Genomic DNA, 16,789 nt, shown 5'->3' on the forward strand with positions numbered 1-16,789 from the left:
GCTGTTTGTTGGTGTGTTGGTAGATGGTTCGTTAATGATTTTAATAATTAGGATAATTAGGGCCATTAACAATTAGATGGCAGCATTGCTTATACAGATGTAGTAAATTGCGGTAAATTTTAAAGTGTGCCCTCTATAGTGGTATATACTTTTGGAACTTCCATAAACTGAAAGTCAAACCATGTTTATTTCAAGCCAAAATCACGTTTTTACTAGTCAATAGCTGGTATTAAGCCTGTATCATGGGGGGGGGGGCTACTGGTTAACGCATTCCCGTCCTCAAATTTCAAAATTCCTCAAAACGTAATAAAAATGCATATAATTTTTTTGATTCGTTACTTAATCTTTTCTGTAGTCCCCCTCCTGAAAAAAAAATCCCCACCCCTGCAACGAAAATTCCGGATACACCCTTGGCATTTAGTAAAGAACAGACTCGAGCCTTTAGTAACTGAAATTTTAAAAATACGTCAAAAAAAACTTTCAGGTGAAGAAGAATCGCTCTTTCAAGCTGATTCAAGGAATGATAACTATTAATATCGAGTAGTATCAATAGTAAAAGTTTATTGGAAAATCAAATTTATAGGAATTTTGAAAAATTCTCATTCCAAAAAAAAAACAAGATTTATGAATGACCCGAATTCTTGTCGATTCTAACGTTATTCTCTTACTACACTACTGGAAAATTCGAATGGCTTGGAAAAAAAACGTCAGAAATTTTGTTTACTCAAATATTGTTTATTGTGACTTTGTATCTTTAACTTGGTTCATTATATCGGTATGAAAACTGATGCTCAAAACTTCAATTTGTTTCTAATTTCAAAACATTATTCGTTAAATCTTCATTCTGACTGATCAATAATGAAAATTAACTAAGTGGCATACATTAATGTCCTTGTTTTTACCCACAAGTATTACTGCATTTGGGTTCGCACATTAGACATTTTAAGTTACGAACTGCCATCTATCTATCTAGCATCTATGATGCATCTAGCATCTAATGCATATAACTGCCTGCATTGACTTGTTAGTTTTTTGTTTTTTTTTAAAGAAGCAAAGTGGCAGAAGGATTTTGTTTTGGAAATACATTTATGGACTGATAAATTTAGATTTTTTGAATAATTTATACGGCATAATCTACCGAGAATAACGATCAAACTAAACAATTCTGGCAAAATTTTGTTTCGCAGTCAATGATAATTTCATAAAATCATAAAGTATTTTTTGGAAAGCAAATGGCTGCTATTATAGAGTAAATTCACTTTAAAATTAAAGTATTTGTTGTTTATGAAACATAAAAATTGAAGATTAATCGATAAATATAAAGAATCATAACTTAGTATGCTAACAATTATAGGCAGATATAATAAAGAAAATGACAAGATTATGATACAAAGCGAAACTTAAGGGGGAAAAAAAAATCCGTTTGCTCTAGGCATACATTTTTAATGCAAGTTTACAGGAGGGAATGATGGTTATTAATATGCTGTAAAAAATAGTATGATATAAAATATAAGAATCTGGCAAATATGGTGAACAGCATAACGATCCAAAAGACAATTTTCTAATGAAAAAAGCTGTTTTTATGGTATACTGATGTGTTATTTGGCACAGATTAACAGAAAAGAATGATGGAGCCCCCCCCCCCGCTCCGTCGTCAATATTGGTTTACAGGACCCTCTCGCTCTGGAAGTCAGAAGAAAATCTAATAAACAAAATAATAATGTGAAAGAAAAATTTCTTGTAAAAAAAAAACTCGTTCGTATCATGGCATATTAGTGTAATATGAACTGTTTGCTAGATATTGTCAGTAAATTTTGGTGCAGACCCCCCCCCCCCTCTCCCCGTTGGTGCACGGGACCCTTTAACTCAGGAAATTTGAAGAAAAAATGCACCTTTTATTTGGCTTTGGATCACCAACCAGGCGAATTCGTCTACCCTTTGCCCTCCCCTGTGTTATTTATTCATTATTGTTTCGCAATGTCATATTGGCTGTCATTTTAGGGCTAGCTAATTTTGAATATGCTGGAAAAGATCTATTGCAAATGGATGCGTTTGGTTTCCTCGTGCCATCGTCTCAAGATTTGTCCGTTCTCGGAGTTGTTTTTGACACGTGTTCTTTTCCTCAGGTAAGTGAGGAAAGTTATGGCAAAACCTAGAATTCACGGAGCATTTCCTGTAAAAAAAAACTTTTCTTTTTTCGTCAGATGTCATTCTCTTTCTATTGTTAAAAATCATCTAACAAATTATACTGCAAAACCAATAGCCAATACCAATGAACCTGTAACAAAAAGACTTTTTAAGCTAGCTGGTGAATTGTATTAAAAAAAAAAAGAGAGAATTGTATTAAAACATGTTCTTGATTAGTATATACATAAATGAATCGCCCGTTTCGTGTTGTTTTCTCTTCAGTCCTGATTTAACTTCTTTGGAGTAATGATTATGGGACTGTTTTAATTCTAGTTTTAACTATTGCAGTTACTTGCAAGTCTTATTTCATTTATATATGTAATTTGCCGAGAATGGCCCTTGGCTATTAGTGTCGGAATATTCATTTATGGTTAATTGACAGAAAATGTTTATTCACATTATTAAAGACAAAAACAAAAAGACACATCTAATGCGGTCGAGTATCTCATGTCCGACTTATCTGCTTAATATTAAGTTTCCTGGGTGTAATCAGTAAAATATAGCGACAAGTACTTATCCGACAGCTTGTCTACTGAAACGCTTTAGGCAACTGCGCGAACAACAACATTAATCACGTGTACTCTACCGCAAACATAGCTTATTAAAAAAAACTAAGGTGTGCTATATTTCACAATTACTGTCTCTTTTTGTTCTCTGTACATTATTTCATATATTTTTCCCTTTTTTGAAAAGATTAAACTTTTTCATATGTGACATCACTTATCCTCAATAATCCTGCATTTTCCAGGGTTAGAAGGTGTAACTGATCCAACCACTAGCCCAGACCCTTTCTAATAGTAATCCTACTAACCTCTGACATCATTTACGTCTCGCGAAACGCTAAGGATAAATAACCGGGTCTTTCGAATAAGTGATCTTGGGATGCTCAAACGCACTAATTTCTTTCTGAAGAAAAAAGATTCTTATTCGAAAATAGGTCCACAAATAATTTTTCAGGATATTGGGTTGGGAAGAAATTTGTTTTGTCTTGATTTCCGCATATCAAAGGAACGCTGGCAAATGAGGTGGTAGCAATATGTGATGCTGAGAACTTGAAAGCAAGAAGTGGACGAAGGGGATCGTCAACTGAAAATGGCGCTTGTGGACACTTGGTAAATTTGGTGATTTCAGAGTCGAGCTGTAGTCAACATGTTTTTTCCATAAGAATAACCCCATCGATCACGTTTCTATATTCCCGCCAAATCGTTGTTCAGATACTCATTATTGTGAACTTGCGGGCACACATTATCTAAGAGAGTGAGAATAAATTTAAGTCATGTCGGTTTCAGTTGGTAAACCTTAAAGCCTAATCAACGCATGGCCACCAACATCTGTAAAACACAATTTCACTTCTTTGCTAGCTCTTGGACACGAACAGCGGACGAACTGTCAACACCAAATTTAGTTCCTAAGATGGTCGCAGACGAAACAGAAGGGTGCTACACCACGGCACAGGAGAAACCGTGTTATTAACAGGTTGATCCTCAGAATTTTATTTACTACTAGCCTACCCGTCAGGCATTGCTGCAATCTCAAAATAAAGGAAACTCAAGAAGACCCCCCTCCTAAAAATTCTCCCCCGCAGAGAATTCTTCTTGAAAGGAAAGCGAAGGAAGCGTAGTTTCTTGCTATCTGATCCCCGCAGTTTAAGAGAGAAACCACTCCCGGCAGGTACAACGGTCCTTGCGACAAAAATTCCCCTCTTCTGCTCGCTTATTAATAAAATTGATAATGTTCAAGTTATTAGTCCTTGTATGAAAATCTCTTCACTTAATAAACACTCTTAAAAAACAGCACTAGAACTATGATTACCAATCAAAGATTACCTTTGATTACCACCAAATGATCCTCCTCCGAAGTTATTTCAAATAAAACAATCCTCCTCCGATAATTTCAAATAAACTATTCTTCTTTTTTTGCAAGGCGATAATACCAATGAAAACGTGGATATCCTGATTGCATAACGGCTTTTAAAGGACTTTTTGATAGTTTGACCTGTCCTTTAATGGGTTGAAACCCTCCCAAAACGAAATCCTGCCGACGCTTCTGTCAAGAAAATGACGGTCTTACGTCGTATTAATTTATGAACGTAACAGTAAATAATGATTAGTTTGCCATCTATTATGAAAATATAAATTTCATGAGGTAGATTATGCCGTGTGAAGCAAAATAAGCTTGTGCCTGTGCATGTTTTTTTTTTCTTGTATGAGTTTTTCAACTATGATTTTTGCTTTAATTATTCTCAGAAGGAATATTGATTACAATATTCGTTTTCTAGGGCGACAAGACAATACTGACTGTCATGTACGGTGGCCATCGATATCAGCCTACGACTCCTATAGAGCTTGAAGAAATTTGCAAATTCTCCCTGTCAAAGACATTAGGGATTAACGAAGAACCGCACCGGAAATCCGTACAGATACTGAAAGACTGCATTCCCCAGTATACAGTAGGACACAATGGGCGTGTTAACGCTATTGACGAGATTATTTCTAAGGAGAGTTTGCCGATTATAGTTACCGGTGCGTCATATAAGGGAGTTAGTGTTAATGATTGTGTTTTAAACGGCATAAGGTCTGCGGAAAATTTGCTTGCGAGATAGGCGGACTCGGGTTGGGAAAACCTGCTTAATGGTGTCTAGTGAATAAAGAGGTTTTGGTTGGTTTTGCAAATTCGCCGCGGTGAATTGTCCCAAAGACCGATTTTTTTGATTTAAAATTATTGCACTTTTAAATAATGTACGATAGCTAACATAGAAAATGGGAAGTATGTGAACATAATTAAAGATAATATTGAAAAATTGTTTTGAAATGTATAAATTTCGTATATAAATCCATTTCATCTTTTGATAATTAAGATTCACTAAATCTGTTAACTACATCCTCATTCGTGTACCTTTTATTGCAATTTTTTATATTTTTTTAAGTTTTACTTGCTTTTTTTAAATTAGAATTACTTACATTTTAACTAAAAAATCAGTAATCCTAATTTAATCGTGTCTAAAATGAATGGGCTCATTTGACACTCTTTTAGGTCATGCTTTGTTTCAAAGGAGGCAGGGGTGACGAGTGAGGACGACAAAAAAAAATTACACTTCCACCTCAAAGGTTGCCTAACTTTGATCAGCTTTGATCACTTAGATTATTAGACAATGAAGCCACATTATTCAGGTAACCATTGTAATTGTTACCTACTTTTGTTGAGCACCCATCAATGTCAAACAATTTCAATAAAATACCTATTTTTATGAGTATTCAATAATTCATTCGCGTCTTCTTCTTTTTCTATCTCATTATTGTAAAAATAACTCACAGCAATAACTGAACTAATGGGAAGTTTTTATCGCTTTTATTGTGGTTATCTTTCCAATTTGGAAATGAAACCTGCTCGTAATTTAGTAGAATATTTTGTTCTTTATATGACTAAACGGCTAACTGTAAAAACGGAGGAAAAAGGGTTATGAGAAGGGTGTTGACCAGGGTTTTATACGCTCTCTACAAACTTTGTTCTCTCTATTTACTGTTGTGTTTAAAATTCTATAGAAAACTGTTATTGCTATACAAAGTTGAGGCAGATACATTATTGATGACTATTGTATCGATTAATGATATCTTGAAACCCCTAGAACCGTCTTTTTGGTTTTTTCAGGTCGAAAGCAGAAAAATATATACACACCTATATACAAAGAGAATTTCTGGGTGAATTGTCTTAATCTTAAGGTTCTTCGAATAACTTAAGGGTTAAGATTAGAGTAATGATAAAAAGTGTTTTTCTGTTTTTTTTTTTTTTTGGGGGGGGGGGGGTAAGCATATCTGTCAAAAAAAATTTCGTTGCCGTCTTCCTAAAAAGTGGGCTGTTGTTTACCTATGAATCTAAGGCATAACCTGGTAAAACTTAAGTTGTTCTGAACCTGAATTTAGTTGTTAACGCTTTTGTCGGCTTACCTGTGTACAAAAAACTCTGTTGTGAGATTTTTGTATAAACTAGTTACGAGTTTTAACTTTTTTTTTTTTTTTTTAAGTGATACAGTTTTCCAAAATGTTGACTAATAGTTTGTCATACTCAACTTTTCTCAGTTCTCTAGAGTACCATTTTCGTTTTAAAAAGTGTTGGGTTTGCACTGCCTGCTGCGAAGGGTTTGCACTTCTGTGATATTGGTATATAAATATTTTGTTTTGTATTCTATAAATACAATTATCTTTTTACGGATTTATCTTATTGCTTCATGTTGAAAATCGTATGAAAGTCGCCAGGACAGGTTTTGATAAGCTCTCAAAAAGCCACGAAAGAATATAAAGTATTGAAATGGATACTTCCAGTCACCTTATACGTCTTAGGACAATGGTTGGCAAAATTCAAGATATAATTTTTTAATAATCGAGTCTATATTATCTTTCTTCCTTTAGGATTTATATTTACCAGAAGAAAAATTATATAGCAATAGAAAGGCTTGAAAGCTGCAACTAGGAGGGATAATGCTTGTAATATTTCTTTAATTGCAGCGAAAATTATGCTCTAGAAATTATTAGATATACAGAATTCTTAGACATAATATATGTTCTGCACAACTTTGACATTAAATGATTCTTAAGAAGCTTACTTTCAGAATCGTTTCATTTTTTTCACTTTTTTGTATTTTGTCTAACAGGCTGGAAAATGGTCATTTATCTTTTCTCTCATTAAACTTTCGATTGTCCATTTCTTAGCGTTACTGAGCTAAAATTTGCTGATCACCAAAAGAAAAGCTAGAAAGTAATAGTGCTGCTCTGAAATACAATTAATTAATTTAGAAAAAAGATTAATTTGATGCTAAGGTAGGTCGAAGGTATGATCCGTCAAGTCAAGGGAATAATGTGCCAGTTTAGGTAAAAAAAAAATATTCTGTTTTTACTACATTTTGTTTTCATTCTGAAATTTAAAATTGGTACTACTACTGGGCATGAAGTTGTTCTTGGTTAGGCCAATAATTAAGTCTGACAGGTAAAATCGTAACAAAATTAGATATAAAGAAGCTTTTTTGTGTTTTTTTAGTTCTTTTTTTGTGTATGACAAAAGCAAACTTGTCGATAAACATAAGCTTGAATTTGTCAATGTCATTTTATGGATTTTTACTACACACATAGCAAACTTAAATGAAGGGTCGACTTTTATTTAAACTGTGTTAAGTGCAGCTTATCATGCCAAGGAATATAATTAATAACCTAAATAGCACAAAAAGATATTGAAAATAAAATTGCTGACACCATAAGGGAGAGGTCCTGATTGATATTTGCGTCTGGATAGGAGGCTGGAGATACAGAGGATGAAGTTCCGGGTAGGTCTTTCCATTATTAATACCACTGTCGTTCTGTTATTTATTACTTTGGTGGTATAAACGATCAAAAGTTTGTTTTTTTATGGTTAGACATCTTCTATGTATGATTCCTTAAATTTTGTATGTGTTAACACTATGCCCAATATAGAACCTTTGAGATTGGCCCAAGATCAATGAGATCTTTGGGTGACTTAGATTTGATAGTCAGATAAATAAAATCCAAATCAAAACATCATGGAAAAACCCCATCGATGCAGCATTGGTAGTGAAATGTGTACAAAATGCAAACAGTCATTACCATTACGTTACCATTAACCATTGACGTTAGATTTACGGTAAAACTGAAGTCAATTCTTTGGTACCTGGGTGAGGTCTCTGAATCTAAAGTCAAGGCACCAGCTTGCTAATTCCGGTACCCGACATATTCAAAGTCGTTTAATAATTGAATGTTAATTGCTAATTTTGGTACCAAGAGAACTCATAAAGAAATGTAGATGACACTATCTATACCTCCGTCTGTGAGACTACCACTGGTATTAGCACTTGGTGAGACTGCTACGACAGGAGTAGAGTAGACTATAGTCTACATACATACAAATATACGACAAATTTCTATTGATTTATTATATCTATATCCCACCCAAGAGTCATAAATATAAAGTTATGAAAACTAAACATTTAATTTAGTAAAAAAGTATTGTCCGTTGTTTTACTTTAGTACGTAGAAGGGAATACAATTATGCCATTTATATGATTTATTGACTTTTAATTGGTATTGAAAGTAACAAATTGATGTCCCGACTTTGCATCGAAAGGAGCTCCGACCTGACTACGGTAAGAACGACTTTAGTGAGAAACAGCACGTTAGCGATGAATTGCTTGGAATAAGAAGGAGAGCACTACTTTAGCTCAAGGATTCATTTTTTTTGTGAAATTATGCTCTAACGTATGGGCAGGGCAAAGCTGCAGTGAGGGTATCTTCTACCGGGCCTCGGTGATAGGGTAGTGGGTTTATCATGACGGAACTGGGCGAGTCGTGCCGTTAGACAATTTATTCTTCTTTCCAGAATGGTAGGCTGATATAAAACAGTTTGCTTTGTGGTTAAACTTGGATGTTCAATAATGAAGGAATGAACTTTTATCTTAAGAATTGGTAAATCTTCAGGTTTATTTGTTTAGGAGCCTTACAACGGCCTGATGTAAGTATTTTGTTGCATTCACTAGAGTATAATCGATAGGCATGTATTTTCGTTCCTTAAGGTGAAAAAGTTCGCAATTAGGAATCTTACTTCTGATTCCTGTTAAGTACTCTGCACAAATTTGAATAGATGCAAGTATTGCCTTTCTTGTGGTTATAATCCCATGAATTTTGCAAATACTCTTATAAATAGGCCAGGTGTTAATTCTTTAATGAGACTTTTTTTTTACAATTGAAACAATTACGATTTAAATTTTCTTATGAAATTTGCACAAACTCTTATCAGTAAGTCAGGTGTCAGTTCTCTCGTACGACTTGTTTTTGATTTATGTTCTACGATTTCGATAAGCGTGTTTTACAATCTGGACAAGACATAATCTTATTATTTGGGTCAGAGACAATTGAGCCTAGTCCTAGTTCCAGATTAGACTGCCTTTTTGATATGCAACTAACCTAATCACCTTAGGAGACTCATTGTCCTCAGGAACACAATTAATGTTCATCGTATTTAGTTGGCAATTACAAGACTGAAAGAGACTTTCAGTATAAATTATATAACTAAAGTAAATGGAGACATACAATAGACATGGCTGGGAACTGATAGTTAACGTACAGACAGGCTTAGTAAAAGATTAGGTTTCTAACGTTTACTACCCAGCCTATTGATTTTAAAACTCAAAATTTGTAGTTCCTAGATATCAAAATTTATTTTTTCCTAGAACCAATTCACTTAGTTTCACGAACCCGCTTACCTGCCGAGGTTTCAGTCATACCAGTAGTTGCTTATTCCCGTTTGGCAACGAAGTAGGATAAAATTGACCAGACACTTGAAGCTGTCAATACTAAGCTAGCTATATACGAGCTCAACTTCCCGCAACTACCAACTCCTACTGCTCGTACCATGGAAGCTCAGGCTACTGTTGTTATCTCGATTTAGCTGAAAACCTTAGATAACCCTGCTAAACGTCGAGAGATGATTAAAAAAATGCAAGGTCATCAAGCGATCAGCAGTATGCGTCACGCACGTGACAAACTTGTCATGACCATTGATGATATTGCTGCGGACGTTTTTTGTAAGGCTGTTCTATCAGCCTTAGCGAACTCTAAAGTGTAACTGATAGAAAAGAAATGGTATGGCCTGCTGAAAGGTATTAGTGCAGACTACGATATCTCCTGCCTTGCTGAGTGTGCCAGGGTAACTGCTGCTACAAGACTCGGGAACTCCCGCACTGTTAAACTTTCGTTCGGTGATCTGTCATCTAAAACGAATGCTCTAAAAAACGGTCTGACACTTGATTATGAGCTTCTGCTTGTCTTCGAGTACTAGGAGCTTTTGTGATGTTATAATTGTCGTGCTCCTGATCATATTGCAGTCAATTGCAAAAGTGCAGCTGTTAAGTGCGGTCGATGCTTGGGCTCGAATGAATCGACAAAAGATTCCCCCTGAAGGCTTTTGCCCAAGTGTGCTAACTGTAACGGCGATGATGTATCATTCAGTCTGAGATGTCCGATATTGCGTTCTGTAGTATCTAACACTACTTCTAAATGAGTGATACATCTGTCTCTCTCTGCTCCTTTAATATAAACGGAAACAAAGATAAGGGCATCTGCATTGATCACCTTCTGAGTAAGTTTGATATAGTCCCTTTTCAAGAACATTTGCTACCTGGCAATATTATTAACTTTCTTCGCCGTAGCTCCGAGCACATTATGTTCACAACAAATGCCTGAAAGACCCGCGGCCGTCCGTCTTGAGGTCTTGCCTACATTATCAAGCGGCAGCTTTCTTTTTTGTCCCTGCAGTGTTATGGCTCAGATGAAAACTATTTAGCTATCAGAACCTGTGACGTAGTGATGATTGATACTTTTGCTGTACATTGCCGCTACACACAGCTTCTTTCTATGTGCCTTACTGCCAAAGTGAAACAAAAGCATGTACCTCCTTTGTCTGTTGCAGATATTATTATTTTGATCAGGGGGCTGAAATCATGTTCGATCGGTGTTGATGGCATTTATGAAAAGATTCCCCAGATTTGATAAGTCATTTGCAGTTACTGTTATAAATGTGTCTTTGTTCGTCACTAGTCACTGACAGTTTTCTTTGTGGGACTGTAACTTCGGTTTTGAAAAGAGGAAAAGATCCTAATAAATGTGATTCATACAGGTTAATAACTGTTATATAAGCAAAGTTTTTGAGTATGTACTTCTCCCGTCTATTATTGATTTTGTTAATTATTATTCCAATTCCCAAAAGGGAATTGGATGCCAGCATGCACGTAGGGTGCTTGCTGTTCTCCTCAAAGACGCGCATATTAAAGGTCAGTCATTACACATTTGTGCATTGGACATTTCTAAAGCATTCGACACTGTTTTTCATTCACAAACTTTTCTGTCAATGCGTCAGCTTGGTATTAACATTTCAATATTATCTGTGCTATGTTTTTGGTATTCTAATTCGAATGTGAGACTGAAATCTAATGGCCTTACATTCGGGAATATACCAGTCAAATGTGGGGTCAGACAAGGAGGCGTCCTTTCACCTTATATTTTCGATGCTTGTATTGCAAGTGTTCTGACTAAGATCCAATCAAATTGTTTTTTGGGTATAGTGACATTTCTTACTTAGCATACGCCGATGACCTTTTAATTAGTCACTCTAAGAGCGAACTCGAGCGTAATGTCCGCCTGGCTGGATCATTGTTCAAAGATTTTGGCCTTTCTTTCAATGTTGCCAAGTGTGAATATTTATCTTTTAATAATAATGATTGTGTTAACTCTTTGAATTGCGGAAGTTTTGCTATATCTAGAGTGAAGATGTTGAAGTGGCTGGGTATATCTGTTTGCGATTCACTTCCGAGCACCCGGAGGAAGTTTTTAATTTATACTAGAGATAAGTTAAGAATTGACTATGCAAAAATTGTTGTAAATCGTGGTCGTTTTAGCAGACGTGGACTGGCTAAGCTGTATTCTAGTTTTTGCGACCATGCCGTTTTGTCTGTGTCCGGATTGTATCCTATTTTTACAAAGATTGATCTTAAGCAAATGAGGGTTAATTATTTTTGTTATTGTAAATTCCTTTTGTACCTACCCAGATCGGTTCAAAACAGACACCTCATAGATCGCTACGGAGCTACCGAAACTTTGTGTTCGCTGGAGAACCTGCAGACCAATATTGGCGCTGATGCGTGTTTCCGTCTTGGTGCACACCGTAGTCTCATCCGGGTTTTTTATTGAATGATTGTCAGTTGTTGTTTTGTTGTATTTTCTTTATATTTTGCATTATCTTTATATCTTTTTCTTTCATACTCCGCTATCTTAAACTTGTACAGTGGGTTACAAATAAATTATTATTATATCCTTACTCTTTACAATAACTTCCTGCATTTCAATAGTCAGCTCTTAACATCGAATTCGGTCTTTGGAAGTAAGGAGGAACTTTCTGCATCCTAGATTGGATCTTCTTGATTCAAACTGGTCAAATAATTTATGGCTATTTGCATGAATTTATTCGGATTTGATTTCCTTTAAAAAAAATATCACTAAGTAATATATTTTTCTCCTTCCTTAGTTGGTATTCATTTAAAGGGAAAGACGAAGCACAACGTATGGTTAGTACATTTAATCAAAGATATTTTGCCATATTTTACTGTACAGCCGACAGAGATATTGTAGCACTTTCCAGGAATATCGACATAATAGCCTTTTTTCAGAAGAAAGCAATAAATTTTGATAACAAAACTAAATAAAAAGTCAGGAATTAATCCCACTTCGAGTTGGGTTTGTCGTAAAAACAACCAGTATTAATAAAAAGTTATATAAAAGCTGTAGTAAGTACTTTTGACGATAATACAAAATCTGCTTCACAATTCGGAATTGAAGTATGATTTATTCTGTCAGAATGAGTTCAAACATCGCCAAGAAGATTAAATAATAAAAGACATCAACTATTGATACCGTGATAAATGAGTCTTGAAATAAGGTAGTTATTTAGCAAGAGATAAGATACTGAAGATTATGAATATGATTCTCATTCTAAAAGAGACTTACTTTAAAAGACTTACTTACTTTTAAAAGAACACTTAGTAGTTTTTAGGCATACATTAATCAAACCTCTCTCTAAGAAAGGTAATAATAGCAGGAGGAAGAAGAATTAAGAAAAGAAAAATCTTTCTGTAAAATTTGGAGTGCGTTCAAGCCTCCTTTATCTGACTCTTTTTGTAACTTCCTCGGATGGAATTCTTAAAAGGTAATGAAAAATTCTTATCTGGCAAATTTTGAACTAAAATGCTATGGGCAACTAAGCAAATAGTAATATTAATCACGTGCACTTTGCTGTAAACACGGCTCGTTTACAAGTCCCGGAAGGTGTGTCACCTTTTGCAATTATTGCCCCTGTGTTCTTTGCACATAATTTTCCTATTTTTGATAAGATTGTCTAATATGTGACATCACCCTTCCTTACTTATTTTGTGTTTTTTATAAGGTTAGCAATTGCAGTTATCCAACGACTAATCCAGATTGTTTCAAGTATTAATCCTACTAAGCTTTAGTATCTTTTCTATTTCATAATTTTGAAGGAAACAAGACGCTTCTCTGTCTACTGATATCCATAATTTCTAAAAAAATAGGTCTTCGTAAAGGCTTTGAGTTGGTAGAGCTAATATCTGTCAGAGAGTCGACCGATAGGATATAAGTCTCCAAAGAACGCTATATCTTTTTTTTTTTACCATTGATTTTCTTTTCACCTGCACGGCAACGTTTCGATTGCCAAGCGGCTGTGCTTTAATAATAAACGTCGAGACCAGGTGGTCTTCATGCCTTAGACAGTGGTCTGTGGATCTAATTGTTGAATGCCCGTTCAAAATGCCACGTGTGGTGGCATCATTCACGTCTCATGAAACACTATGACACGTAATTGGGCTTGTTGGATAAATAATCTTGGAGTGCTTGAAATTGCTAATAAAAAGTAGGAAGATTGTAATCTAATTTCAGATTAGTTTCTTCTGTCCAATCTTATTTTACAAGCTGTCTTTTTATCCCAAATCTTTCCTTTTTCATAAATCAAATATTTGTATATATCATATTATAATATTATATTATTATATAATATTATATTATATTATGAATATTATAATATTCATATTCTCAAATCTGCTACCTAAGTAAAAGTAAAAATTTAAATAGATGGCAGTTGTATCATGGTTAGTTGATATAGAATAAATTTGAAATCACCTTATTTAAACCACTGCACATAAAATAAAGTAAAACCAATGAAATGCAAGATAAAGAAGTAGCAGTTAAGCTAATTGAAAGCTTGCAAACAGAGCTGAAGAATCTTTCTCAAGAAGCAAAGAAACGTTATGGCAATATAAAAGATGTAATTTGATTAAGTTTGACATAAAATTCAGCTAGGATAGTAGGCCTATCCGTAGGTTTAAGTCTACTTGTTGTCTACTAGGAATGCAATTTGATTTTAAGTGAATTTTTTTGTAATCCAGCAAAATAATTGGGTTAAAATTCTAGTGTAGAACTTTTCACTGTCTTGGAAAGGGACTAGGTTAGGAAAATGTGAGTTTTAATAATGAATCCTGGGCCCAAACATACTCTTGGAAGGTATTGCCAAGCTACTAGATTAACCCTCTTCTTATTTTTATGTCTTAGATATTTGCCTACTGGACAGGTCCATACCTATTGAAATTTTGACAAAATAACATTTTACCTTAATTTTCAGCTATTAGTTTATTTTTCTCTAGTTTTAGTATTGAAAATGCAATTCCTATAATTTGGGTAGAATCTTACACCATATCAATGTTGTTCCAATAGCCAATTGTCCAAAATAGGTTCCTTATTTTATGCTCCCTTTTTAGGCTACAAAAGTTGTTGCCCTGACAATGCAACCCCCCCCATCCCTCCTCCCACCACCATCACCATTATGATCCATTATCTAGATGTAATTCCAAACAGTATATTTATTTACCATTTATGGTCTTGTGATATTTCATCTATTTTCTTTTAAAACAAGTTTTCTAAACTTTTGACATTTCAAAACAGTATGTCTAAATGATTTCCTTAAATTACATTAAATTGCATTTGCCAGCAAAGATAATATGGTAGATCCTGCTGTAGTTCTTGCTGGTAGTGAGTAATGTAATTATGTTGGCTTAGCCTCCCAGTCCAGCCTCCACCCAGCCCTTTCCCAGTCCCTGTTGACTCCAGCCTTGAAGGAGTGGGGATTCTCAGCCTGGATAGTAGACTTGGATAGGCTGTCCAGAGGGGGACCACACAAATGGAAAAGAAGCCACATCATTCCCTTCTCTGACATCCAGGCAGGTGAAGCTTTAGACTGACCTCTTGAATTGTTAGCCAGGGAGGGGGTGAAAATTTGATTCAGGTGACCAGATTTGAAAATTGTGTGTGCCATGATCACATCTCCTCTATATCTTTGATACATGAGGGTTGGAAGTCTCAGAGACCTTAGGCAATCCTGGTAAGGGACATTATTTAAGCCATGGACCAGTTTGGTTGCTCTCCTTTAAACACTTTCAAGGGCTCTTGTGTCCATTTTATTTTGGGGAAAGGCCAAAGTCAAGCCAAACTCAACGTGGGGACAGACAAGGGATTTATAAAGTTTTGTAACCACACATGACTTTGTGGTTACAAAAGAGTGCTTAATGAGTCCAAGATCTCAATTAGCTTTTGTAGCCTGAGTGTGGCTGTGGAATTTTAAATCTTTGTCCACAATGATGCCTAAGTCTCTCTCCTCAGCAACTGCTTCCAACTGATCACACCCTACATGGTAGGGATAGGGGGGGGGTATTGTGCCCTAAGTGCAGTACCTTGCATTTAGTTGCTTCGAATTGTAGTTTTCAATTAAATTTCTAGATAAAAAATTATTTAAAATACAGAAGGAAACATGATAATATGATTAATTAAACCATGGTACATTTTATAAAGTAAGGATTTTTTTGTTTTAGTATTGTCTTTTAATGTTGTTTGTATTTTAGCTAAGAGATATGTTCGAGTCCATCACAGGGATGCAATGCATTCTCAGGGTGACAATTAGGCCCATTGCATTGAAAATCAAAATAAAATAAGGGACTACTGGTAATAATTTTGTTTCATTAACACGTTTGTTTCTGAATAGCTGCTGAAATGCAATGTTACTTATAAGGTTTTAAAGAATCCAGAAAAATTTATCAAATTTTTGAAAAAAATATATCTTAGCATAGTTTAAAATAGTATACTAGGTTATAGTTGTTTTATTTTATATTTAAAAGGCAAGTTTTAAGCACAGGAGCTCTTTTGAATAATTATTATTATTTATTATTTTAGAATTAACAATGCTTCTTGACTACTAAGGTCCCTGCATTGGCCCTGCAGTGTGATTTGATCTCTGGGTCCCATATTACCAAGCTAAGGTCAAATCCACTGTGCCACCACAGGACTCTTTTGAATAATAAGAAATTCTGAAAAGTACTTTGAAACAATCATATCTCATCCCTAAAAGCATATCAGATAACAGTTATATATTAGCAACTTCACAGCAGAAAACACATTAATAGAATGAAGCAGCCAACCTTTGGTTGACCACTTCTAAAAGAAACATGTTCATAAAGGTTCAGGGTAGTGGATCTCTAGAAAAAGGCTCCCTTAAACAAAAATAGAGGAATTTTTAGACTTTTTAATTTTATGCCTTTTCTATGGTTAAAGTCATGTTTGTTACAATTTACATCTACTCCCTCCATCCCCTGATTGCCCTATGTATAGCCTTAGAATATAAATTAAACTAATAGAAGGCACTAAAACAATGACATTCTTATCTAATAATAAGGAGCATCAAAGTATTAATCAGATTTACCATGTTTCCTTCCATTATTATTCTTATCTTTAAACTTTTTAAAATAGCATTTTGTATCCAATATTCAATAAGGGACTCATTTCAGGCTAAATTGGTTATTATTGAGTCTACACAGCAGATGCAAGAAAGGAAGATATCATTATTGCCAAATATAGGTCCATTAGGGGGGAGGACGATGAGGTGCATTGTCATGGTAATGACTATTGTGTTAAAAAGGGACATAAAATAAGAA

At 34.8% G+C, this 16,789-nt stretch overlaps 1 protein-coding gene across 1 annotated transcript in view; it reads left to right on the forward strand.

Annotated features, from left to right (window-relative positions):
• The window catches only part of LOC136025813 (protein MON2 homolog), a 169,113-nt gene that overhangs the window by 42,012 nt on the left and 110,312 nt on the right, over nt 1-16,789 (forward strand). Inside the window, exons 7-8 of the mRNA XM_065701804.1 lie at nt 2,002-2,126; nt 4,466-4,709. Coding sequence (XP_065557876.1) covers nt 2,002-2,126; nt 4,466-4,709 — 369 coding nt within the window. The remainder of the gene's footprint in view (nt 1-2,001; nt 2,127-4,465; nt 4,710-16,789) is intronic.

The sequence above is a fragment of the Artemia franciscana genome, chromosome 4 (assembly GCF_032884065.1).
Source record: "Artemia franciscana chromosome 4, ASM3288406v1, whole genome shotgun sequence".
Classification (NCBI taxonomy): domain Eukaryota; kingdom Metazoa; phylum Arthropoda; class Branchiopoda; order Anostraca; family Artemiidae; genus Artemia; species Artemia franciscana.